At 43.5% G+C, this 24,485-nt stretch overlaps 1 protein-coding gene across 2 annotated transcripts; it reads left to right on the top strand.

Annotated features, from left to right (window-relative positions):
• Positions 1–4,853: 4,853 nt before the first annotated feature.
• Positions 4,854–18,879, top strand: LOC131895135 (retinol dehydrogenase 7-like). Of its 2 annotated transcripts, none has more exons than XM_059245564.1 (4): positions 4,854–5,166; positions 7,443–7,701; positions 17,858–18,021; positions 18,671–18,879. In XM_059245564.1, exons 1-4 carry the CDS (start codon positions 4,854–4,856, stop codon positions 18,877–18,879), a joined length of 945 nt encoding a protein of 314 aa, XP_059101547.1. The 2 variants fall into 2 exon arrangements, with proteins under 2 accessions (XP_059101547.1, XP_059101546.1); XM_059245563.1 differs by having other exon boundaries at positions 18,662–18,879.
• The last annotated feature ends 5,606 nt before the right edge of the window (positions 18,880–24,485 follow it).

The raw sequence follows: 24,485 nt of genomic DNA, 5'->3' as shown, positions 1-24,485 counted from the left end.
CTTGCCTCTACGTAGTTTCAGATGAATGGTGGGGGATCCTGTATCTATGAAGCCTCAGAATGAATGGGCCTGGGATCCTGTCTCGTCTCCACCTCCCTAGTGCTGTGATTAAAGGCATGAGCCTCCCATATGCTAGGGTCATAGGAATGACCCTCACAAGTGCTGGCATCAAAGGCTTGAGCCACCACCGCCCGGCTCTGTTTCTCATTTAGACTAGTTCAATGTCATGTGTCCCAGCGTGCCCTTGAACTCCTGAACTTCCTGCTTCCTTCTCCCAATGCTGGGTTTAAAGGTGTGTGCCACCACTGTCTGCCCTCTGTGGTTAAATAGTGGCTAGCTCTGCTCTCTGGTCTCCAGGAAAGCTTTATTGTCAGAACACAAACAAAATATGACACCACAGGCTGGGGTCACTTCCCCAGCTGCCCTCTGCAGCACACACAGCTCGTCACCTAGGCTCTGGCAGGCTCCACCCCACGGCTGCTGTTCTTGGCGGTCGTCCCATGGCACTGGCATCTCCAAAACGCTGGGGTCTTCTGCTGCAGCTGGGCTGCACTTCCACCAATAGCCTCTCGTAGGATCTCCTTACGGTGCCAAACATCAACTCCTCTGCATGACCCCTTCAGTCCTGGGCCTTCAACTGCCGCTGAGGCTACACCTTCACCAATGGCCTCTCCTGGCCTCTCACAGTGCCAAGTCTCAGCAGCTCTCCATGACCCTTCATGCCTTCAAAACCACTACCACCTGGGTGACTCTTACACATGACCAAGGGCAGCTGCCAGCACAATGTACAACCTTGGCTGCCTCTGGAACACACTTCTGTGTTCTCTCAGGAAATACCTCCCAGAAGATTTCACCTCAGTGATGCTGGTCTCTTCTTCTTCTTCTTTTTTTTTTTTTAAATATTTTATTTATTGTTTACTCATTTTATTTCGTGTGCACTGTTGTTTTGCTTGCATGTATGTCTATGTGAGGGTCTCAGATTCCCTGGTGAGCTCAGACAGTGGTGAGCTGCCATGTGGGTGCTGGGAATTGAACCCAGGTCCTCTGGTAGAGCAGCCAGTGCTCTTTACTGCTGAGCCATGTCTCCAGCCCCCAGCTGGTCTCTTCTTAAACACTGCTAATTTCTTAGCTCCAGACGACCAGCATCAAGTATCCCAGCAAAGCAAAATTTTGCTTTAGTAGTCCTGGTATCTTGTTAATCACAGCTGATTCTTCTGCCCCAGCTAACCAGAACCACAGAATATTAACTCCTTTCTTCTTCTTCTTTTTTTTTTTTGGTTTTTCGAGACAGGGTTTCTCTGTGTAGCTTTGCGCCTTTCCTGGATCTCACTCTGTAGACCAGGCTGGCCTCGAACTCACAAAGATCCACCTGCCTCTGCCTCCCGAGTGCTGGGATTAAAGGTGTGCGCCACCACTGCCCGGCTAACTCCTTTCTTCTATCCTTAACTCTAAAGCCAGAACCACGTGGCCAAAGCTGCCAAGTTCTGCTGCTTCCTGGGGCTTGAAGATGGCCCCCTTGTTTGATTACATCTTCACCAGCTTAATGTGTTATGTTTTCCTTCAGTGCCTAAGCTTGGTTGTCCTAGAACTTGCTCTTTAGACTAGGCTGGGCTTGAACTCACAGAGATTTACCTGCCTCTGCCTGCCTCGGCATGTGCCATGGTGGCCAGAGGCCATCATTCTTTTTTTTCCATTTCTTAATCCTTCTATGTCCTTGAATGGAGGGTTTAGCTCCATTCCACTTTCTGGTGCCCTTTTTCTCCTCAGATATTTCTCCTTGGTCAGCTTGCTCCTTTCATTATGTATCCTCATTAGAGTTTCCACTAATAATCATACGACAGAGTCTATACTTGGCTGTTTTGAGATTTCTTCTGCCAACAGAATTAATCCAAAACTCTTCACTTTAGCCTCAGGCAGACTCTTTGGACCATGGCAAAAGGCAGCCACTTCCTTAACCAAAATATCACAAGAATGATCTCTAGGCAACACATTAGAATTCTTCTCTGAAACCTCTTGACTGAGCCCCCCATAGTTCAAATATCTCTTAGCACCTCTGTCTTCCATGCTCCTACTAGTGTGGCCCATTAAGCAGTGCTTAAAGCATTCACTGCTTTCCAAACCCAAAGTACCAAAGTCCAAATTCCTCCAGACAAACACACAGTCAGGCCTATCAGAACAATTCCCCATTACTGGTGCCAACTTCTGTCTTAGTTAGGATTCTTTGCTGTGAAGAGACTCCATGACCACTGCAACTCTTATAAAGAAAACAGTTAATTGTGGTGGCTCCCTTACAGTTCAGAGGTTCAGGTCACGGAGGGGCTCATGGCATGCAAGTAGGCATGGTGCTTGAAAAACAGCCATGTGTCCTACAGTTTAACTTAGAGGCAACAAGAAGTTAACTGACACCCTGGGCGGTATCCTAAGTAGATGAAACCTCAAAGCCCGCCCTCACGGTGACACACTTCCTCCAACAAGAACACACCCACTCCAACAAAGCCACACCTCCTAATAGTGCCACTCCCTATGAGATTATGGGACTAAAGGGATTATGGGAGCCAATTACATTCAAACTGCCACAGCCACCCTGTAGGTGGAATCCTGAACTGAATAAAAAATGAGAGGGCAAGCGTATCATCAACTTTCATTTCTTTCTGCTTCATGCAGAAGTTATTTGGCCAGGCAACTCATGCTTTAGCTGTTGTGAGGGGCCGTACCCTCAGATTCTGATCTGGAACAAACTCTTCGTCCTTAACCACAAGAACAGTTGTATCCCGGCAGTTCTGGTGTCAGAGAGACAAAAGTGACTTCCGCCTAGCTGAGAGGGACTTGACCCTGGAAGCAGAGTCAGGCTTGTGCCTGGACCAATGGCAAAACTCTACACAGTGCTTGAGGAGTTTGTTGAGTTCCATTTTGCTGGGAAACTAGGCAGGGAAAACTGTCTGGTGTCAATGAGAAGCAATCCTGGTCGTTAGAAGTCAAGATGACTACAGTCATGTCAAGCTGAATAGAGCTGGGGAAGGGCTATCCAAGGCATCCTCCTGTTCCCTGTCAGTAGTTGTGGGAGTTTCCTTCACGGGCATTCCCAGACCCCATTCCCTCTGTTTCCAGTTTTGTTTATGTCCTGTTTAGTTGTTTTTTTTTTTTTAATCAACGTAACACAAGTTATCAGGGAGGAGGAACCTCACTTGAGAAAAACACAGCCATCAGATTGCCTGTAAGGAAGTGGTTCTCAACCTGTGGGTCACGATCCTGTTGGGGTTGGCCCACCCCTTCACAGGGGGCACACATTAGATATCCCGCATATCACATATTTATATTATGATTTATAACAGTAGGAAAACTACAGCTATGAAGTAGCAAAAAAAAAAAAAAAAGATTTTATGGTTTGGGGTCAGGACAACAAGAACACCTGCATTAAAGAGTTGCAGCATTAGGGAAGTTGAGAACCGTGGCTGAAGGGCATTTTCTTGAGTAATGATTGACGTGGGAGGGCCCACCTCACGGCAGGCAGAGTCATCCCTGGGCAGATGATGCTGGGTGGTGTAAGAAAGCAGGGCTGTGCCAGCCATGGGAAGCAAGGCAGTAAGCAGCGTTCCTCCACGGCCTCTGCTTCATTTCTGCCTCCGGGTTCCTTCATGATCGACCATAAACTCTGAGCTGTGAAATCCCTTTCCTCCACAAGTTTCTTTTATTCATGGTGTTTATCACAGCAATAAGCAGAAAACTAGGACGGATTATGTTTTGTAACACGAATCTTAAAAGGTCTTATTACAAAAAAAACCTCAGGAGCTAGATATTGGGGTGAACGCTGAAAGGTCAGAGAAATAGAGCAAGTCACAGCTAACCTCACCTCGCCAGTTCCTCAGCTGATCCTGTTTCCTCAGACTGGAAGCCTCTGAGTCCTCACCTGAATGGATCTCAGCTGAACTGCTGCTAAAAGCCTAAAATCTTAACCAGCTTTAGTTCCTGGTTTTCACACCTTATACACCTTTCTGTTTTCTGCCATCACTTCCTGGGATTAAAGGTGTGAGTCACCATGCCTGGCTGTTTCCAGCGTGGCTTTGAACTCACAGAGATCCGGACAGATCTCTGCCTCTGGAGTGCTAGGATTAAAGGTGTGTGTGCCACCATTTTTCTGGCCTCTATGTCTATCTAGTGGCTGTTCTGTTCTCTGACCCCAGATAAGTTTATTAGGGTGCACAATATATTGGGGGACAAAATATCACCACAATGTTTGAGGTCAGAATCCACATTTAGGGTTCCCCACTCCCCAGTCCAGACAGTATTTCTCTGGGAAGGAAACTGGTGTCTTCTTGCCCCATCCTTTGGCCTTTTCCTGTGGTCCTGCAGGGAATGACAGAGAGTCAGTTTGCTGAGTACTGCAGTCGATGAAGAAACGTAGGTTAAGGGGGAAATTTTGTGGTAAGTGCGTCTGTAGTCCAAGTGTACATTCCCAGTAGTGTTCTACCTGTGTTTAGATGTGCCTTGTAGCACACAAGGGCACTGAGCCTGGTCCTTGACTGGTAAGGACGCTGAGTCATTTGGCACAGATGGATCTGATATGTGCCTAGGAGGGCAGAGGGGAGTGGACCAATTAGGGAGATGTTGCTAAGTGTGAGGTGCTGAAGGACATTTGTTCATCAGCACAGAAAACCAACCTGAAATACAGAGAAGTGCAGCAGGATTTAAAACAGAAGAAGACTGTTCTAGAGAAAGAGTGACCAGAGAGGAACACTAGGCATCCTTGCCAGAAGCCTGAAGGACCACTGACCTTTGTGTTCATATTTCTCCTGTCTGAAATCTGGCCAGGTTCATTTTTTTTCTGAGAGAGTCTGGCTTGTCCTTTGCAAGCCATGTGGCTCTACCTGGTGGTTCTCCTGGGCCTGTGGAACCTCCTGCGCCTGTTCAGAGAGAGGAAGGTGGTGAGCCATCTCCAAGACAAGCATGTCTTCATCACGGGCTGTGACTCGGGCTTTGGGAACCTGCTGGCCAGACAGCTGGACAGGAGAGGCATGAGGGTGCTGGCTGCATGTCTGACAGAAAATGGAGCTGAGGAGCTGAGGAGCAAGACATCAGATAGGCTGGAGACAGTGATCCTCGATGTCACCAAGACAGAGAGTATTGTGGCAGCCACCCAGTGGGTGAAGGAGCGTGTTGGGAACAGAGGTACCACTGAGATTCCTGTGTGTGTGTTGGTTTGTGTCTCTGTGTGAAGGGGTCTCCCATTCTCACTCCCTGGAAAGATTCCTGAAGGGGGTTGGGGGACTTGAAGTACCAGCAGCTTCCTGCCCTCCCCTGAACATCACCTGATGTTTCTCTCCAGTCCTTACCTGCTGTCTCCCAAGCTCTCTGGTCTTGGTAAGAAGGTGCCCTGGGGAGGATTCACCTCATCACCTTCCTGTCTGTGCTCTGTCATCTCTTCTATGCAGAAAACCTAGACTGCTGGATGCTGGGTGCCAGCTTAGAGCAGGGTCCCTTTCCAGAGGAGAGGATGAACTTGGCCCTGGGCTGTGTGTGCAGGGTATCTGGGGCCGTGCTGGAGGGGATCTACTTGTCGCCTGCCATCCTCTATGCAGGGAGACAAGATGGTTCCTGTGTGCAGAGCAGGCCATGACAAGCTTAAGGACTGACTGGGAAAGTAAGATACCAGGAAGGGTAACTCTTCTTTCATCAAGCTGGTAGTGTTAACTAATGGGCCAGAAGAGCAACCTTGGTTTATAAGAAATCTAAGAATAAGTTGAAAACATGGTGATTGTTCAAAACAGTGGAACATGTAAAGCCACAACAATTAAGCTGTAATTCAGCACCTAGTGGATAAAAAACTATTAACATTTTAATCTGTATGCATTAAAATAAGTACTTTCTTTTCACTTAAAATAGTGGAGCAATTTTTACCTCCTCATTTCTTTGATAATTTTATTTTCAGGACATGGTTTCTCTGTTTCTTGACTGTTCTGGGACTTGATCCGTAGACCAAGCTGGCCTCCAACTCAGAGGTCTCAGAGGTCAGCCCTCTTCTGTTTCCCAGCCACTGGGATTAAATGTGGCACCGCTGCCCGGTTTGCCTGATAATATTTAATGAAGTAGAGAAGCTTAACCATTTACAAAGGCCCACTAATGTAACCATATCCTGGGATCAGAAGTTGGGAATGTTTGGTACATTTGTGCGTTTGTTTTAGCTTGGGTTGTTGTGATAGAATCTTGATCCTGAGCTGACCTTGAACTCAGGATCTTTCTGCCTCAGCCCCTCTGGTACTAGGATTTCATGTGTGTGCCACCATCCACATCTTCCTGCATTTGTAATCATTAGCACTATTCTGGTAATCAGTTTTCCTTAGCTTGGGTTGGCATTCTAACAATCAAATACCTCGGTTAAACAGTTTGCATTCCTCAGAAGGGCAAGGTGTAAGTTTGGACTGAGGTGACACGTGGCTTTTGGGGCGAGTTCTTCATAACCAACAAGCACCACGGTAGCCTTAGATCAAGCAGCCCCCAGCTGGCCAGGCGCGGTGGTTGGAAGACGCACTGTTGAGGTGTACAGCACTGACTGGGTGGTTGCTTGAAGATCTGTAGCAGTGACTACAAGAGGCAGGCGGCGGTGTCCTGTGGATGAGCGTTAAGAGAGGGCTCTGTTTTCTGGGGCCGAGTGTGGAGTCATGCTGTAGCACTGCCTGCTCTGGCCGGTTCTCCTTGTGTTGTGTAAGCACCTCAGGGAAGTTGCTCAGTGTTGATGCCGGACGTGCCAAGGCATGTAGGCCAGAAGACACCCTCGGATGTGGGTGCTGTCTATCTTGTTTGTTTTATTTGTGTGGCTTTTGTTTGCTTGGTTTTAAAGAAAAGATCTCCCAACTGGGGTTCACAGGTGTGCTGAGGATATGGGCTCCTGTCTAGGCATCTCCAGTGGCAGGATTACAATCAAGCCATCATTGTCAGATTTCTATGTGGCTTGTGGAGCTCCAGTGCAGGAGTTCATGCTTGGGAGGCAAGTACTACACACCCTGAGCCTTTCACCTGTCTTTCTTTGCCACTTGAAAGACAAAGGCAGCAGTGTGTAAACTGCTCAGAGATATCTGAAAACACAGCGGAAAGTAAAATATCTTCAAGGATGGGAATATTGTGTAAAACACAATCATCATTTCATGGTCTCCAGATACACAGAGGCACACCATGTCTTCAAAATCTTAAAATCAGCAAGTGAGAAGTGACTGCTTCTTGCTTCCCAGGCAGGGATCTGGGCCATGAAGACTTAAAGGAGGGAGGTGTCCATGCTGTGAGCCTAGACCTCTGGGATGCGTCCCCAGCCCTGATGATGCCATGCTGTTCCTCACTGCATCCTACTCTCCAGTATACACATGTCCAATTGGTCTTACCTTGTTGAATGTGCATTTCACCCATTACTATACCTGCGCTGTGTGACTCTCTCTTCTTCCCACTGTCCCCAGGACTCTGGGGCCTGGTCAACAACGCTGGCATCTCCACCCCCTCGGGTCCCAATGAGTGGCTGACCAAGAAGGACTTTGCAAAGGTACTGGATGTGAACCTGTTGGGCATGATCGATGTGACTCTGAACATGCTGCCCTTAGTGAGGAAGGCAAGAGGCCGTGTGGTCAACGTCTCCAGCATCATGGGTCGAGTGTCTTTCTTTGGTGGTGGTTACTGCATCTCCAAGCATGGTGTAGAGGCCTTCTCGGATTCCCTCAGGTATTGGACAGGGATGTGGGTCTGTGAGGGAAGCATTGGCATTGGGTTTTGTTTGATCATGGCCTTTATTATCCCATCCTGGAGAGGACACTCTCTGGTTTTGGGCTTCTCTCCCTGTCTCCCTATTGGAGGTAAGTGATCATTCCTTGGGAACACACTTCCATGACAGGGCAGCCTGAGACAGGGGCTAAGTTTATCTTTTCTTTGTTTTAGACAGGGCCTCACTATGTACCCTTGGCTGTCCTGGAATTCACTATGTAGACCAGGCTGGCCTCAAACTTGTACAGATCTATCTCCTGAATTAAAGGAATGTGTCAGCATGAAAACTGTTTGCCACCATCCTGTCAAGTTCAGTAAATAGTATCCTGCTTGGGGCTGGAGAGCTAGCTCAGCAGTTAAGAGCACTGACTGCTCTCCTAGAGGACCCAGGTTCAATTCCCAAAACCTGCAGGGCAGCTAACATCTGTCTACAGCTCCAAGATCTGACATCCTCACACAGATATACATGCAGGCAAAACATAAAGCACATAAAAAATAGTATCTTTGTTGTTAACTGTTTTTTTTTTTTTATTATTATCTACAGTGACTGCCCCTTAAGCAATGGCTTCCACCACAAGAGCCACAGCCTGAGGGAATTCTGTTCCTTCAGGCACCAACTCTTTTAAAGCTACTAAGGGAAACTTTAAATCTAAAGAACTCACGATTCGAGGTTGAGGTGGGATTCTGCTCGCTCAGAGGAGAGGCTGAATAGCAAGTAGCTCACCTTCTCCCTTTGCTGGCATCTTCCAAAGAATCCAGTGTCCTCTCAGCTCCCACTTAAAAAAACTCTTGCTTCACATGGCTCCTCCTTACCACTTCCTGTCAGCTACTTGCTGACTCAGCCTCCTGTCAGAGGTTAATTTTATTTAATCAAACACATCTTTGAATTGTTAACAAAAGGAGTAGGGAAAAATGCAACATACTTTAAGATAATATTTCACAACATTTCCCCATTTTTTTTCTAAACAAAATCAAAAGGTTTTAATTTTAACATAGTAAGACTGTATATGGTAAGAACAATTATTAAGTAAGGATTACATTCACAAGGTACTGAATTCCAATTTATTTATGACTGGTAAATTTAAAGAAAATATTCCATAATCTATCCTATCTCAATGAATACAAAATTTTATACCTAATTTACTTTCTATCATATCTAAGGAAAACTGAAACTATAACTGTCTGGTCTTCAATTCCATTAAAGACCCCAGAAGTATATAATATTATATAAGTAAACAAAAAGTGCATTACAAACAACTTCCAAAAACTCTAGAAATGATTGAGACATCTTACTGCCTGGAAAGTTCCTCTGCAACATTGGGGCATCCATCTTCAGCCTACAGGTCTAGAATATCTGGCAGACTTTTCTGTGATGTAGGAAATTTGAAAGACTGTCCCACCTACATTGGCAAAGTTTGTCAGTCACTTTCCTGTGTCCTGCAGAATGTCCGGCAGTTTCTTCTGTGAAACAGGAACCCTGAAGGACCATCTTGCCTTGTTTTGACAAAGTCCAGTGGTCACTTTCCTGTGGGTCCTGCATGTCCAGTTTATACAACATACAGTCAAGCAGTCCAGGCAAGAGCAGCTTCTTGCCCAAATGGCTAGCCTTACCACATTGAAAGTAAATGCCACAAGGAGTTTCTTCAATGCCCATTATCTCTGAAATAAATTGGTACTTCCAGGAGCAGATGTGTCTCATTGTTATGAAAAGCCCTAAGTTAACAAAACACTTTAAATGCCATATTCTTTTTTTTTTTTTTTTTTTTTGGTTTTTCGAGACAGGGTTTCTCTGTGTAGCTTTGCGCCTTTCCTGGAACTCACTTGGTAGTCCAGGCTGGCCTCGAACTCACAGAGATCCGCCTGGCTCTGCCTCCCGAGTGCTGGGATTAAAGGCGTGCGCCACCACCGCCCAGCTTAAATGCCATATTCTTTAGGTCTTTGAAAGGTTTGAAGACCATCTATCTATCTAAAATGTATCTCTGTATGATCTGGAAAGCGTATCTAACATATCTACAATTTTAATTGTTATAAATGACTAAGCACTAACCTATGTTTCGTGATTATCCTAGTTTATAATAACAGCTTTCAAAAACTAGAACTTCACCCTACATTTCCAAATGAACTGCATATGCACAATACCTCAAAAAAAGTAGAAACATACAAGCAATATAAAGTAACAAAAATAACCTTAAAATTTTAATATACAAAAATTTCCCAAACAAGAACAGAAACATCAGTGTGTTGCAACAAAAATTACCTTAAATATGTGTCAATATACAAAAGTCCTTACAAATAAACAATATTTGCTATCAAAAAGTGGTCTTTAGTTTATAGTAGATTCAATAATCTACCCTATTATTTAAAGTAGATTCAATAATCCACCCTTCTATCTTATCATTCCTATATCTCCCCTCCTTTTTTCAAAGAGATCCCTGAATATAATATCATTTGTATAATTTACTCCTTTGTCAATACCAGTAACAATTAATAAACAACCCCCATTAATGATGACAATCATCCATAACCCACCAAAGGACCAAATACCGTTCTCTCCATGTCTTAGGAATATGGGTGTCATGTCCCCAATATTATTTCCTGTTGCCTGGGGGTGATGACACCCTGAGAAAACTGAAATATTGGCCAAGTCCTGAGAAAACCAGCTGTAACATTCATTGTCTGGTCTCTGTGTAATGGGAAAGTGCAGAGCGTATCTGAAATCCTGGCTGAACTATCCTATAAGGCTGGACCCTCTCTGCAAGCAACTTTGGAGTTGTCCTGAGCAGTTTGATACTGACTTTGGGTGGGTGCTTGTCCCCTTAATGGCATCACCACAGTCCCCATGAAATCATTGTGGTTCTATATCCTATAGAATCTAATCTTTTTTTAAAACTTATTTATTTTATGTGCATTGGTGTGAAGGTGTCAGATTGCCCCAGAACTGGAGTTACAGACAGTTGTGAGCTGCCATGTGGGTGCTGGGAATTGAACCCCAGTTCTCTGGAGAGCAGCTGGTGCTCTTAACCGCTGAGCCATCTCTCCAGCCCTAGAATCTAATCTTCTATCATCCCTATAGAATCTAATCTTCTATTAGAGACATCAAAAATTGCTGTTATGATTGGTTATTGTTCACTGTTGAAAACTTAAACATTTTAAATGTCATATACAGAATAGTCTTATAAATTTAGAGCTAATAGTTATGTCTATGAAAAGTTTTTAAATAGTTAAAATAAAACCAAAGAATTATGAGATTATTGGCAATAGAAAAGTTCCTAAATTTTGGTTCTCTTCTGTCCAACATCAGGTAGCTCTTCTGACAGAGACAGAGATTTTGGATTTTCCTTTAACAAACATGCTTGGGTTTAGAGAAGGAGAGGGCCACGCTCCAACCCTGAAGCCAGCTTTAAATTTTAACTAAATTGGGACTACAAAAAGACCATTTGCCTTTTATAGTTGTAAAGGACAACAAAAACAAATATTTAGGAAGACTTATGAAATTTTTTTCTTCTTTTTTTTGAGACAGGGTTTCTCTGTGTAGTTTTGGTACCTGTCCTGGATCTCAGCCTGTAGACCAGGCTGGCCTCAAACTCACAGAAATCTGCCTGTCTCTGCCTCCCAAGTGCTGGGATTAAAGGCATGCACCACCACCGTCTGGCTACTTATGAAATTCCATCCAGGTAGAAATATACTATACCATTAGGCCAATTTAACACATAGCTATCTCCTCTCCTCATCAGGAAGGTTCTCCTGTTCAAATCTATTCTTTATCAATCTTAATGGTATCCATAGTTTTTCTTCTCCTGTGGAAACAAAAGCAAAACCTCTCCCACAATGTAACACATATCCTGTTTTCCATTCTGAGTTTAATACATCTTAAAAATATATAGGTTGATTTAATTCATCAGTTTTTTCTATTATCCTATGTCTCTCTGCAGCTGTTCCTTTTTCATTAGCATTTAAGAAATTTGAAGTTAATAAAGCATTGTACTCTATCACTGGGTGTCTTTGTTACTCACTTCTGTTTATTAATCATTTCTTTTAAAGTTTGATTAGACCTTTCCATTACTTCTTGTCCTGTGGGGTTGTGTTGTATATCTGTAATACGCTTTATGTTATAACATTCAAAAAACTGTTTTATTTTACTAGACACATATCCTGGAGCATTGTCAGTCTTAATTTGTACAGGTATCCCCATAATGGCCATTACTTCTAATAGATGTGTAATTACAGAGTCAGCCTTTTCAGAACTCAAAGTAGTAGCCCATTGAAATCCAGAATATGTATCTATGGTATGGTGTACTTATTTTAATTTTCCAAATTCTGCAAAATGAAATGCATCCATTTGCCAAATTTCATTTCTTTGAGTACCCTTTGGGTTACTTCCTGCAGGTAGTGGAGTTTGGTTATACAAGGAACAAGTAGGACATTTTCTTATAATTTCCTTGGCTTGTTGTCAAGTGATGGAAAAAATCACTTTTTAAACCCTTGCAATTGACATGATTTTTTTTATATGAAACTCTGAGACCTCCAGCACATTTCCTATTAATAACTGATCAATTTTATCATTATCTTGTGCCTAGTACACCTGTATGAGATCTGATATGTGTTATATAGGTGGGATGATTCCTATTCCCATTTCCTGTAATTATATAAATAATGAAGTTAATTCTGACTTATCAGGAGCAAGTTCAGCAGTTTCAATATGTAAGACAACTCTGTCTGCATATTGAGAGTCAGTAATTATAGTAAGAGTTTCTGAAAAGTCTAATAATATCACAAGAATAACATATAATTCTGACTTCTGAACTGAATCATAAGGGCTTTGAGCCATTTTACTTATTTTTCCTGATTTATAACCTGACTTTTCTGATTTATTTACATCAGTATAGAATTTAGGGGCTCCAGAAATTGGGGTACCTTTTGCTATATGAGGTAAAATCCAATTCATTTTTTTTTTTTTACTGAAATCTCTTGCTTTTTGGATAATTGTTACTTATCTCTCCCAAAAAAATTTTGCAAACTCTTTGCCAATCTTCATTTTCTGCTCATAATGAAGCAGTTTCAGCATTAGTAAAAGGAACTACAATTTCTGCTGGGTCCATTCCTGTCAATTGACGAAGTCTTAATTTTCCTTTTAGAATCAACTCAGGAACCTTTTTCACATATGTCTTTAATTTTTCACTCTATATGTGTTGTAAAAATATCCACTCAGCCGGGCGGTGGTGGTGCACGCCTTTAATCCCAGCACTCGGGAGGCAGAGGCAGGCGGATCTCTGTGAGTTTGAGGCTAGCCTGGGCTACAGAGTAAGTTCCAGGACAGCCAGGACTGTTTCACAGAGAAACCCTGTCTTGAAAAAAAAAAAATCCACTCTAATATTGTATCTTCCCTCTGCATTAAAATCCCTGTAGTGGAATGCATAGAGGGTAAAATACCAGAAAGAAATCAAGTTTCAGATCCAAATGATCCATGGGAGCATCCTGTAATTTCCTTTCCACCAAAGCCAATTCTCTCTCAGCTTGAGCTGATAATTCACTTGGACTATTTAAGTTCTTGTCACCTTTGAAGACTTGGAACAAACTACTCAGTTCTGATTTGTTACTCCAATAGTGGGTTGTAGATGGGCAACATCTCCCAACAACTCCCAAGTCATTGAGTCCACAATTAATCTCTTCTGATTTGTACCTTTTAGGGTTAAATTTTTTGTAAACTTACTTTATAGCTTAAGTAAGTAATTAATACAAAAGAATCTCCTCTTTGTGTTTTTTCAGAAGCAAGTTGTAATTCCCAGCATGGCAAATTTTTCTTTACTTCTTTATACAGTTTCTCTAAAGTATCTACATTTGAATCAGCTAGCAAAATATCATCCATGAAATGGTAAATTATAGATTGAGGAAACTGTACATGAATTATTTCCAACGACTGTCTAACAAAATATTGGCATAGGGTAGGGCTGTTTAACATCCATTGTGGGAGAACCTTCCATTGATATGTCTTAACAGGCTGAGAATTATTATAAGTAGGCACCATGAAGGCAAATTTTTCTCTATCCCTTTCTTGTTAAGGTATAGTGAAGAAACAATCTTTTAAATCAATAACTATAACAGGCCATCCTTTAGGAAATAGAGAAGGCAGGGGAATTCCAGACAGTAAAGAGCCCATTGGCTTAATCACTTTATTAATAGTTCTTAGTTCTGTTACCATTCTCCATTTTCCAGATTTCTTTTTAATAACAAATACAGGAGAATTCTAAGGGCTGGTTGATTCTTCAATATGTTGAACATTTAACTGTTCCTGTACCAGCTTTTCTAAGGCCTATAATTTTTCTGATGTCATAGGCCATTGCTCGCCCAAACAGGTTTGTCAGTCAGCCATTTTAAAGTTAGGGCTGTTGGTATCTTTGAAATATACCAACAGCTGTGGTGCCCTGCTTATGTACAGCTTGAGTGGTCTGTGACTGTCCTTGATAGTATCTTTTGGTACTTCTCTCAGAAGCATTTCTTATTTTATAGTTTGTTTCTGAGATTGTGGGAAATGTTAATCTGAGTATTCCATTGCTGTATTAAACCACACATCCATAAATTCATTGCTATATTAGCCACATATGGCTTTATTTTTCCTCTCTGTCCTTCTGGCCCTATACATTCAACCCATCTTGCACTTTGTTTTACTTGGGACAAACTGACAATTCCTCTTCTTGTAGAGGCCAACCTGGATGCCATGGTTTTGGTGCAATTATTGTTACATCTGCACCTGTGTCTACCAAACCCTCAATTTTATGCCATTTATTTGTATTTTTAACTTTGGTCTTTGATCATTTATAAAAAGTTTGCCAAAATATTTGCTTTATGGTTTCTCTTGAAAATTTTGTTCTGTCTTCTAAAGCTGTTTTGGCATCCAGATCAGTGCAGTTTTTAACAACAGGAATTAAATCATTTAATCATTCTGTGGAGGATTTTCCCCAATGCTAGCAGGAAAGATTGAACTACATTTGATATTGGGGCCTTTGAGATGCCCTGCAGAGTGTTTCCTGATGGCAAAGGGTTATCCTGCCTGTCCCTTGTTTATTTACATTCATTAGTCCAGTGCTGGCCTTTGCCACACCTTCTGCATACTCCAGAAGGCTGAGGCCTTCTGTTTGAATTATTTTTAGAATAAACATCATTTCTAGGAGCACCTTGCCTACACTCCCTTTTCAGATGACCTTGTCTACCACAATTAAAACACCTAACATTTTGATTTTTCTTCATATTTTCAGAAAGCAGTGCTCCTATCCAAGTATCATCATTAGAAGTATAGGAGCCAGTATTGACTGTATTTCTAATCCATTCTTCTATGGGTGCTGATCTTGCCCCTAAAGGCCTAATCACCCTTTTATATTCTGCATTAGCATTTTCAAAAGCCAAAGTTTCAATTAATATTTGTTTAGAGACTGGCTCAGATATCGTTCTATTTTATACCTGATGTTAATCTGTGTACAAAAAAAAATCAGTGAAAGCTTCTTTTGGGCCTTGTGCAAGTTTAGTAAATGACTTAGTCCTCTTTCCTGATTCTTCAACCCTGTCCTAAGCACTCAAAGCTGTTAGATGGCATAGAATCAGGGTATTATCATCCAACATACACTGTCTTTCCAAATCAGCATACTGACCCTCACCAAGAATTTGGTCTTGGGAAATCTCATGATCTCTATCTCTACCTCATTGTTCCAGGGCCCTGGTTTCCTCTTTCCACCAAGTACTCCATTGTAATTGAGGACCAGCTTCTAATACTGCTAAAACTAAATCCTTACAATCTTGTGGAATAATTTTTTTTCTAGTTGTCCATGAATTTAACATCTGCATTACAAAGGGTGAATGCATACCAAATGAAAGTACTGCTTCCTTAAATCTCTTTAAGGCTAACATATCTATGGGATTCCAATTCAGTTGTGCATAGCCTTGGGGATATGTATCATCTGGTTGTTGTTGTTGAACAGTAACTGGATGTATTAAAGTTGATATTCTAATAACCTTAGGCCATTCCTCTCCAGTTTCACAATGCAATGGTGTGGTGAATTCTGCTCTAAATTCCTCTGTCTGTGTCTGAGCATTTTTCTTCTTTATCATTAGTATATCTTTCCAAGGCCTGCATCCTATTAATCCACTTGTCATATGTAGCACACACACACACACACACACACACACACACACACACACACATACACATTCACACAAAACTCACTAAGGCTATTATCGATAAGATACTAATTACCATACCGACAGTAATTATTATTGGTATTATACCAGTGTTAGTTAAATCATTTATCTTCCCATATTCTGCTTCTAACTTTAAGCCATCTAAGGTAGCAGTATAGAGAGCCCTAGCACCCTACATGGTTATGTTTCCCATTCTTAATGTAGAAAAAATTCTTTTAAACTCTCTCCTATTCTCCCAAAGGATTTCCCAAATCTCTCACCAATTCTGCTGACTTCTCCAGGCAAGTGGCAGCTGACTGCTAGCATGGAGGGGTCCAGACAGCAGATACAGCAGAGCCTGCAGTAGAGAGCCTCAGAAGCAGATGCAGCAGAGCTGGCTGGTGTGACCCCTTCTTTCATGTGATTGTACCACCCATTGGGTGCCAATCATTGTTTTTATTATCTACAGTGACTGCCCCTTAAGCAATGGCTTCCACCACAAGGGCCACAGCCTGAGGGAATTCTGTTCCCTCAGGCACCAACTCTTTCAAAGCTACTAAAGGAAACTTTATCTAAATCTAAAGAACTCACAATTCGAGGTTTGAGGTAGAATTTTGCTTGCTCAGAGGAGAGGCTGAATAACAAGTAGCTCACCTTCCCTTTGCTGGCATCTTCCAAAGAATCCAGTGTCCTCTCAGCTCCCACTTAATAAATCCTTGCTTCACGTGGCTCCTCCTTACCACTTCCTGTCAGCTACTTGCTGACTCAGCCTCCTGTCAGAGGTTAATTTTATTTAATCAAACACATCTTTGAATGGTTAACAAAAGCAGTAGGAAAAAAATCCAACACACTTTAAGATAATATTTCACAACAGTCTTGCTCTGGAGGAGGGTGCACAAGCAGAACATTTTTTGAGGTAAAGTCAGACATATGGTAATTTGGGAAGAGCCCAGACCCTTGTGACCTTTAATGATGTTCAACTTGAGGATATCCTTGAGGTGGGCTGAGCATCTCACTCAGCTCTCACATAGTAGTTTCTAGGCTCTTGTTAGAGTCTATAGTCAACTCATTCTAGAATCACGAGAAGGTGTTCCCCCTGCCCATCATAAAAACTCTGACAACTGAGAAAATGAAAGAAGAGAGAGGGAGAGGGAGAGGGGGAGGGGGAGGGGAGAGGGAAGGAGAGGGGGAGGGAAGGGGGCAGAGGGAGAGAGAGAGAGGGAGAGACTATGGAGCCACTTGGAGTGGCTATCTCTGGTTCCTCAGTCGTTATCAGATTTGGGGCCCTGGTTAGGAAGGCTGGTGGGAAAATCTGTCTGTCTCAGGCTCTAGGTGGCCGTTGACTGATGGGATGTCCTGTTGGCTGTTACTAGACAAAAGGATGAGTCTGTGATACAGGCAGGAGGCTGCGCAGGTGAGTGCATGCAGGCACATAGGGAGCCTGAGAGTCACGGACAAGAATGTACTCCACTATCTTTGCAAGGCAAATTGGAAGAGATTGAAGCAGGGGAGCTCTCTGTGCCTGGTAACCTGTAGGCTGCAGGGAATGGGGTGACGGTAAATGTGAGGCACTAAGAAAGCAGCCAGAGACGGGCTCTAGGAAGACACGTGCATGGGCGTGGGGGAGCTGGCTGAGAGCTTCCTGGGACAGGTTTGGGGGCGGTGACTTAGGCAAGGGTGTCCCTTTGTACCCAGAGTGTACAGAGATGTCTTACCTGGAGTCTAGGTTTAGCCAGTGAGCTACACACACCAAACACTTAGTGTGACATTCCAAAGCACAGAGGCAATGCCCTCACCACAGTTTCATCCCCATTTACTGCACATCCCAGATCATCCACAACTGTGACCTCTCCTCACCACAGGCTCATGTTGCCATGTCACTGTACTCTTGTTGTGAGTCCTCTTACAGATAATCCTCTGAAGTCCTTGACATCTGTCTGTCTTGCAGGAGGGAACTCTCCTATTTTGGGGTGAAGGTGGCTATTATAGAGCCAGGAGGCTTCAAGACTCATGTGACCAAAAGTGACAGGTTATCGTCAAATGTGAAGATGGTGTGGGACCAGGCCACCTCAGAAGTCAAAGAGGTCTATGGCGAGAAGTTTTTGTCATCCTGTGAGTGGATTTTGTGGACCCAAGCAAAGATGAGTCTAGAATTCTTTTTTTGGGGGGAGGGGTTCAAGACAGGTTTTCTTGGTGTAGCTTTGTGCCTTTCCTGGAACTCACTCTAGCCCAGGCTGGCCTCGAACTCACAGAGATCTGCCTGACTCTGCCTCCCAAGTGCTGGGATTAAAGCCATGCACCACCATTGCCTGGCATGAGTCTAGAATTCTGAGTCTCATGTTAGCGTTTGAGAGCAGTCACCCCAAAGTGTTTATTCTGAAAATGATCATGTTTAGCTCTGTTTCCTTGGTACCAGGTGGGCATCTCACCACATAGAGAGGTCCTGGCTTCTAGAACAAAGAGCGTTGTTTCATTTGACCCCCTTATTATCATGACATGAAAATGAAGCCTGAGTCAGGGAGCAGTGATGTTCTATGAGCTTGGGCTTTTTCCCTGAACAGAGACCCAGGTGGCAAGTATGTAGGCTTCTTCCTTGAAGCTGAATTGTGTTCCTCTTGATGACCTGGGACAGGCTAGTCTTGAGCATGGCTTCTGATGTGGGAGGCATGGGTTCTAGAGCTTTCTTCTCTGTTGGTCTAGAGCAGGAGTGGTGGAGGTCAACACCAGCTGAATCACTTCTTGTTCTGCATAGATCTGTCAGTGATAAACTTACTGGATCAAAACTGCAGTGAGGACCTCTCCTTGGTGACGGACTGCATGGAGCACGCACTGACTTCCTGTCACCCTCGCACTCGGTACTCAGCTGGTTGGGATGCCAAGCTCTTGTTCCTTCCTGTGAGCTATCTGCCTACTTTTCTTGTGGACACCGTAGTCTACTGGACATCCACAAAGCCTGCCAAAGCTCTGTGAAGCTGACATCTGTTTCTGTAGTTGGGGGTATCGGAGTGTAGCTGAGGTCATGAATCCTTAGGAGAAGGAAGATTCCTGGGCTCAGTACAACCTTGTCGTGTGGAGCGACATCCATAGGTGCCTGACTTTTCTTCCCTCAGTGTGAATATGGAAGACACAGAGCCACAGGTGAAACTGCTATGTTTAATCCATGATTCCCAATGTGGCTGGAAATAAAAAGTGATCTTCCATGTCTCTGGGTCAACTATTATACTTATTTTATTATTAAAGATTTATTTTTTATTTATCTGCATGCATATATGTCTGTATTTCATGTATGTAGGAGTAACCATAGAGTCCAGATTATTGTGTCCCCTGGAATTGGAGTTACAGGCAGTTGGGAGGTACTCACTGTGGAGTTGGGAACACAATTTGTGTCCTCTAGATGAGAAGCAACTCTCTACCAGCTGACCCTATGTCTAGACTCTTCACTTATTTTTTTTTAGTTAGTTATTTTGAGACAAGATCTCACAGTGTCATACAGGTACATCGTGTCCTTCTGAAGCTCTAGCCTTGCTACATGCATGTGATTTAGCTCTGAAGCCCTGACTAGGGTCAGTGAGAGAATGTAGAAAGGACAGACACACAGACACATGTACAGAAAAGCTGGCATCCAGTGGCCTGCGTGTGCTCTGATGGAGCCTCAGCTACTTCCACCGCAACCTGCCTCCTCAGCATGTCTGTTATGGACAGCAAAGGGGAAGGGGTGGGCTGGTCTCTGCAGGAGAACTGAAGGCAGCAGTCTCAGGCTGGGACCTCCAGGAAGCTGCAGTTGCTACTTTTCTCCAGACTGATCCATCATCCCCAAACACCCAAACTTGTACCAGAGGAAAAAGGCTTTGTCAATTCTGAGCCTGACCCATATAGGGAAAGGCTTTGCCAATTTGCCTTGGGTCTGAGGTCCTTGTCATGGCAGTACCCATGTGAACAGTATACACTTACTCAGAACTCACTCACTCAGGGCATTTTCCTTCCCTACAGCATCTCCAGTGCTGGAAATATGAGGGCATGCCACCATGCCTTGCTGTTATTTTATATTTGACCAATACTTACAAACACTAATATTACACATGATAATAGACTAGCATGCAATAGTGTGGTGATATTTTATTTGTGCTGAAATGTGATATTTTATTTGTATGTTAATAAATAAAGTTTGCCTGGAGATCAGAGGTCATAGTGAGCCATAAACAGAAGTCAGGCAGTGGTAGCCCATGACCTTAATCTGATCACATGACAGGCAGAGTCTCTGTGTGGTCAAGGATGCAGCCAAGCGTGGTGACGTGAGCCTTTAATCCCAGTACCAACCATAGAGACCAGGAGGTCTGTATAGACAGGTAATGATGAGGAAGTCATGTGGCTGGGCTTAGAGCCAATGAGAAGGCAGAACAGGAAAGCAATGAAAGCCCAGGTCAGGCAGGAAGAAGCTCTCTGGTGTGGGAAACTATGGCTTGGTGGTAAGCTAAAGGGCAGTCAGTGGCTCTTCGCTATTTCTCTGATCTCTTTGGCTATTACCCCTGTATTTGGCTCTGTGTTTCTTATTTACTAAGACTGTTTAGAAATTCATCTACATAATAGTTCAAACAATTCATTATAAAACTCACAATGAGTGTTGGTTCCAGCATCACAGCATTGAAGGAAGAGGATGTCTAAGATGTAAAGGAGCTAAGAGTTTCCAAGTGCCCCTATGCAGTTCATTCAGGTCAGCCCATGTTCTCCTTGCAAAGGGAACAAGACCAGTGCATGGTGGGTCACTCCCTCAATGTTAGCATTCTGCAAAGTTGAACATAAGAATCTTTGTGAGTGGAAGGCAGGCCTGAATCTGAAGCCTTCTGGATTCACACTCTCTCTACATTCACAGAAACACACACACACACACACACACACACACACACACACACACACTACACAAACAATTTTATGCACAAATCACATTTTAGAAAAACCAATGGCGTTTCTCTACTGTGTAGACTGTGAGGTTGCACCCATATAAGAAGTTCTTTCTGGAGCACCAGGGAAGTATAAGTGAACCAGTTGTTGCCCTCCACACTGGGCTCTACTAGGGGAAGTGGCAGGGCCAGTACTTAGAACAGAATAGGTAATGGCTCAAGGGCCTCATGATGTGACTGAACAAAGTGTAATTGGAAGGAAGTGTCCTGTAAGTGGTCCATGTCTATGTCCCACACGCTTGGAGGAACCCACAGTTCTCCTCCTTCCAGAGTTTGCCTTCCTGATCTTAGAGAGAGGAAGGCTTTATCTGGCTTACATTGCAGGGCAGGAACCCAGAGCAGGAAGCTGGAGGAAATTGAAGCAGAGACCATGGAGGAATACTGCTTCCTGGCTTCCTCTCCATGACTGGTTCATCTGGCTTTCTCACACAACCCAGGACCACCTGCCCAGGACGTCACCACCCACAGTGGGCTGACCCATTTCACATCAATTAGAAGAGAAGAAAAAGACCCACAGACATCCCACAGGACAACCTGAGAGAGGCAATTCCTCAAGTGAGGTCCCTCTCTCCAGGTGACTCTTGATTGTGTCCCATGGACAAAAGCACACCAGCACACAGGGGCAGGGCAGAAGCAGGACCAGAGCCAGAACCGAGGCAGTCACCCACTTGAAGGAAGAGTGGCCCAGCTCCAGGTCACAGTTCTCTCTCTGCTGACAACCAAGGCTTAGGCCTTAAGGTAGAGCTGTAATCTGTGCACTGTTCTCCTCCTTCTCATTGAGTCAGGACCATATTGAGGAGTTGTATAAAGGCCACCTACTGCTGTGAGAGATTTGATTACACTGGGTATATGTCACTGTGATTGGTTTAATAAAAAGCTAACCAGCCAATAGCTAGGCAGGATGTGTAGGTGGGACTTCTGGGTAGAGGGAAAAGAAGAGGAATTGAATCTAGGCAGGGGAGAGAGTCCAGAGAAGAGGATGATGAGGCAGGACATGCAGAAAGAGAGGTAAAATCCACAAGACACATGTAGATTAATAGAAATGTGTTAATATAAGTTATAAGAGCTATTTAAAAACAAGCCTAAGTTCAGGCAAGCTTTCATAATTAATAAGAAGTCCCCATGTCATTATTAGTGGCCATACAGTGAAAGACTTGCTAGGATCTACTGTTAAGGCATGGCTTAAGCTTCAGAGAATTGATAAGTGAAGGCCTTTGCAAACTGCTCAGATTCATGAAACTGGCTTTTCTCCCCATGTCTGCCCCTCTTCTCTCTGCCCTTCTTTCCACACCTTGTGGGACATGAGACCCTCTACTTCACCTACAGTCCTCCATGAAGAAATCTAAGAGATCCTGATGGAGCCGGGCGGTGGTGGCACACGCCTTTAATCCCAGCACTCGGGAGGCAGAGCCAGGTGGATCTCTGTGAGTTTGAGGCCAGCCTGGACTACCAAGTGAGTTCCAGGAATGGCGCAAAGCTACACGGAGAAACCCTGTCTCGAAAAACAAAAAACAAAACAAAACAAAACAAAACAAAAAAAGAGATCCTGATGGGAGCATTGACTTGGGACTCTTGAGGGGAAACTACTCAGTCAGTCCACATGTGATACATTCTTGACTAACACTCTTATTGTCGTCTGCAGCTTTAGAGCCTTCTGTGTGCAGATAAATCTCAGGAAAACCTACTGGCTTTGTGGTGTTTGTTCCCCTGAGATTTCCCTGTTTTTACAGTCTCAGTGACTGAAGGGTCTGGATTATGTGTATATGACTGTGCTGGCTAGTTTTATGTGAGCTTGATGCAAGCTAGAGCCATTTTGGAAGAGGGAATCTTAGTTGAGAAAATTCTTCCTCTCTATTGGCCTGTGGGGAAGCCTGTGGAGCATTTTTTTGATTGCTGATGGATGTGGGAATGGCCAGCTCATTGTGAATTGTATGCTGGGCTGGTGTTCCTGAATATTATTAGAAAATGAGCTGAGAGAGACTGTGAAGTTATCCCTTTGTACACTGTGAAGATTTGTTGATATGATTGGTTTAATAAAGAAGCTGAGAGGCAATAACTGAACAGGATGAGGTTAGGAAGAGGAGCCAAACTGAGAATGCTGGGAGGAAAAAGGGCAGAACTAGGAAATTTCCAGCTAGATGCAGAGGGAGCAGGATGAACATGCCATGCTATTAAAGGTACTGCTATGTAGCAGAGCGTAAATAAGGAATATGGGTTAAGTACAATGTAAGAGCTAGTTAGTAAGTAACAAGCCTGAGCTATTGGCCAAGCATTTTACAATTAATATAAGCCTCAGTGTGGTCATTTGGGAGCTACTGGTGAGGCAGAAACTTCTGCCTACAGAGGAAGCCTTGGGGAACAAGTCAGTAAGCAGCATTCCTCCACGGTCTCTGCATGAGCTCCTGCCCTGGCATCCATGACCACAGTGATGAACTGCATTGTGGGGGTATAACCTACAATGAAGTTCTTCCTCCTCAAGTGTCTTCTGGGCATGATATGTTGTTCCAACAGTAGAAATCCTGACTATGACAGTCACCATACAGGGATGCTCTGGAAACGGAGAGTAAAGAGCAATATGGTGGGCATCCAGAGCCTAGTCTCAGGATAGGGTAGAGTATGACGACCAGACACGAGGTGCTGTGAGGCCTAACAAAGAAAGGCATATGGATGCAGTAGTGCACAGAACACTTTGTGTTGGGGACTTGTTGACACAAGCATGGTCACTAACTGGAGCCTTGTTAAGCTCCTAGGCTTTTAGCAGCAGTTCAGCTGAGATCCATTCGGATGAGGACACAGATGGCAGCTGAACTGAGACAAAGAAAAAGATAAAAAAGAAAAAAAATCCCTAGGGCTGGCAAAAGGATTGAAGGGGGCATTGCGAGTTAGGCATGCTGATAAGGAATTGAAAAATGAAGGCAGCAGTTCTTTATTCTCGGGAGTAGAGGGAAGGCAGTGAAATGCCGTGAGGCTGCAGCGTTAGATTTGTCTCTATATAGATCTCCCCCCCCTTCTATCTATAAAAAAACAATAAGGAAGGTAGAGTGTAGCAATATAGTGCAGGACCTATTGAATGCAGCTAAGACGTAGGTAAGGTTTATAAATATAGGCTTAGGGTACCCCTATAGAGACTGTGCTGAGAGATTCTTCCTAGTGTAAGTTAGTTAAGAGTAAGAAGTAATATGTCTCTTTGAGGTGTTTGCTAAGTTAGATATTTGAAAAAGTACTAAAATATTCCTATAGAATATACTTTTTTTTTTTTTTTTTGGTGTTTTCGAGACAGGGTTTCTCTGTATAGCTTTGGAGCCTGTCCTGGATTTTGCTTAGTAGCCCAGGCTGGCCTCGAACTCACAGAGATTCTCCTGCCTCTGCCTCCCGAGGTCTGGGATTAAAGGCGTGTACTACCACTGCCTGGGTAGAATGTGAATTTATTGTGTAGACTTGAATGATAGAATGTAGGTTTAAATAGGTCATAGAGTTAGTATAAAGTAAGTCAGAGAAATGTAGGTTTAGAATATATACGCCTTAGGTTTAAGGATATTGTTTTAAAAAAAAAAAGTAATTTAGAGTAGGTTTACCCAAACCGGGACTCGGAGAACAATGTCCATGGTGGACTGTGGA

Source organism: Peromyscus eremicus, chromosome 18, assembly GCF_949786415.1.
Source record: "Peromyscus eremicus chromosome 18, PerEre_H2_v1, whole genome shotgun sequence".
In the NCBI taxonomy this organism is placed as follows: Eukaryota; Metazoa; Chordata; class Mammalia; order Rodentia; family Cricetidae; genus Peromyscus; species Peromyscus eremicus.
This window is presented reverse-complemented; position numbering and strand designations above follow the sequence as displayed.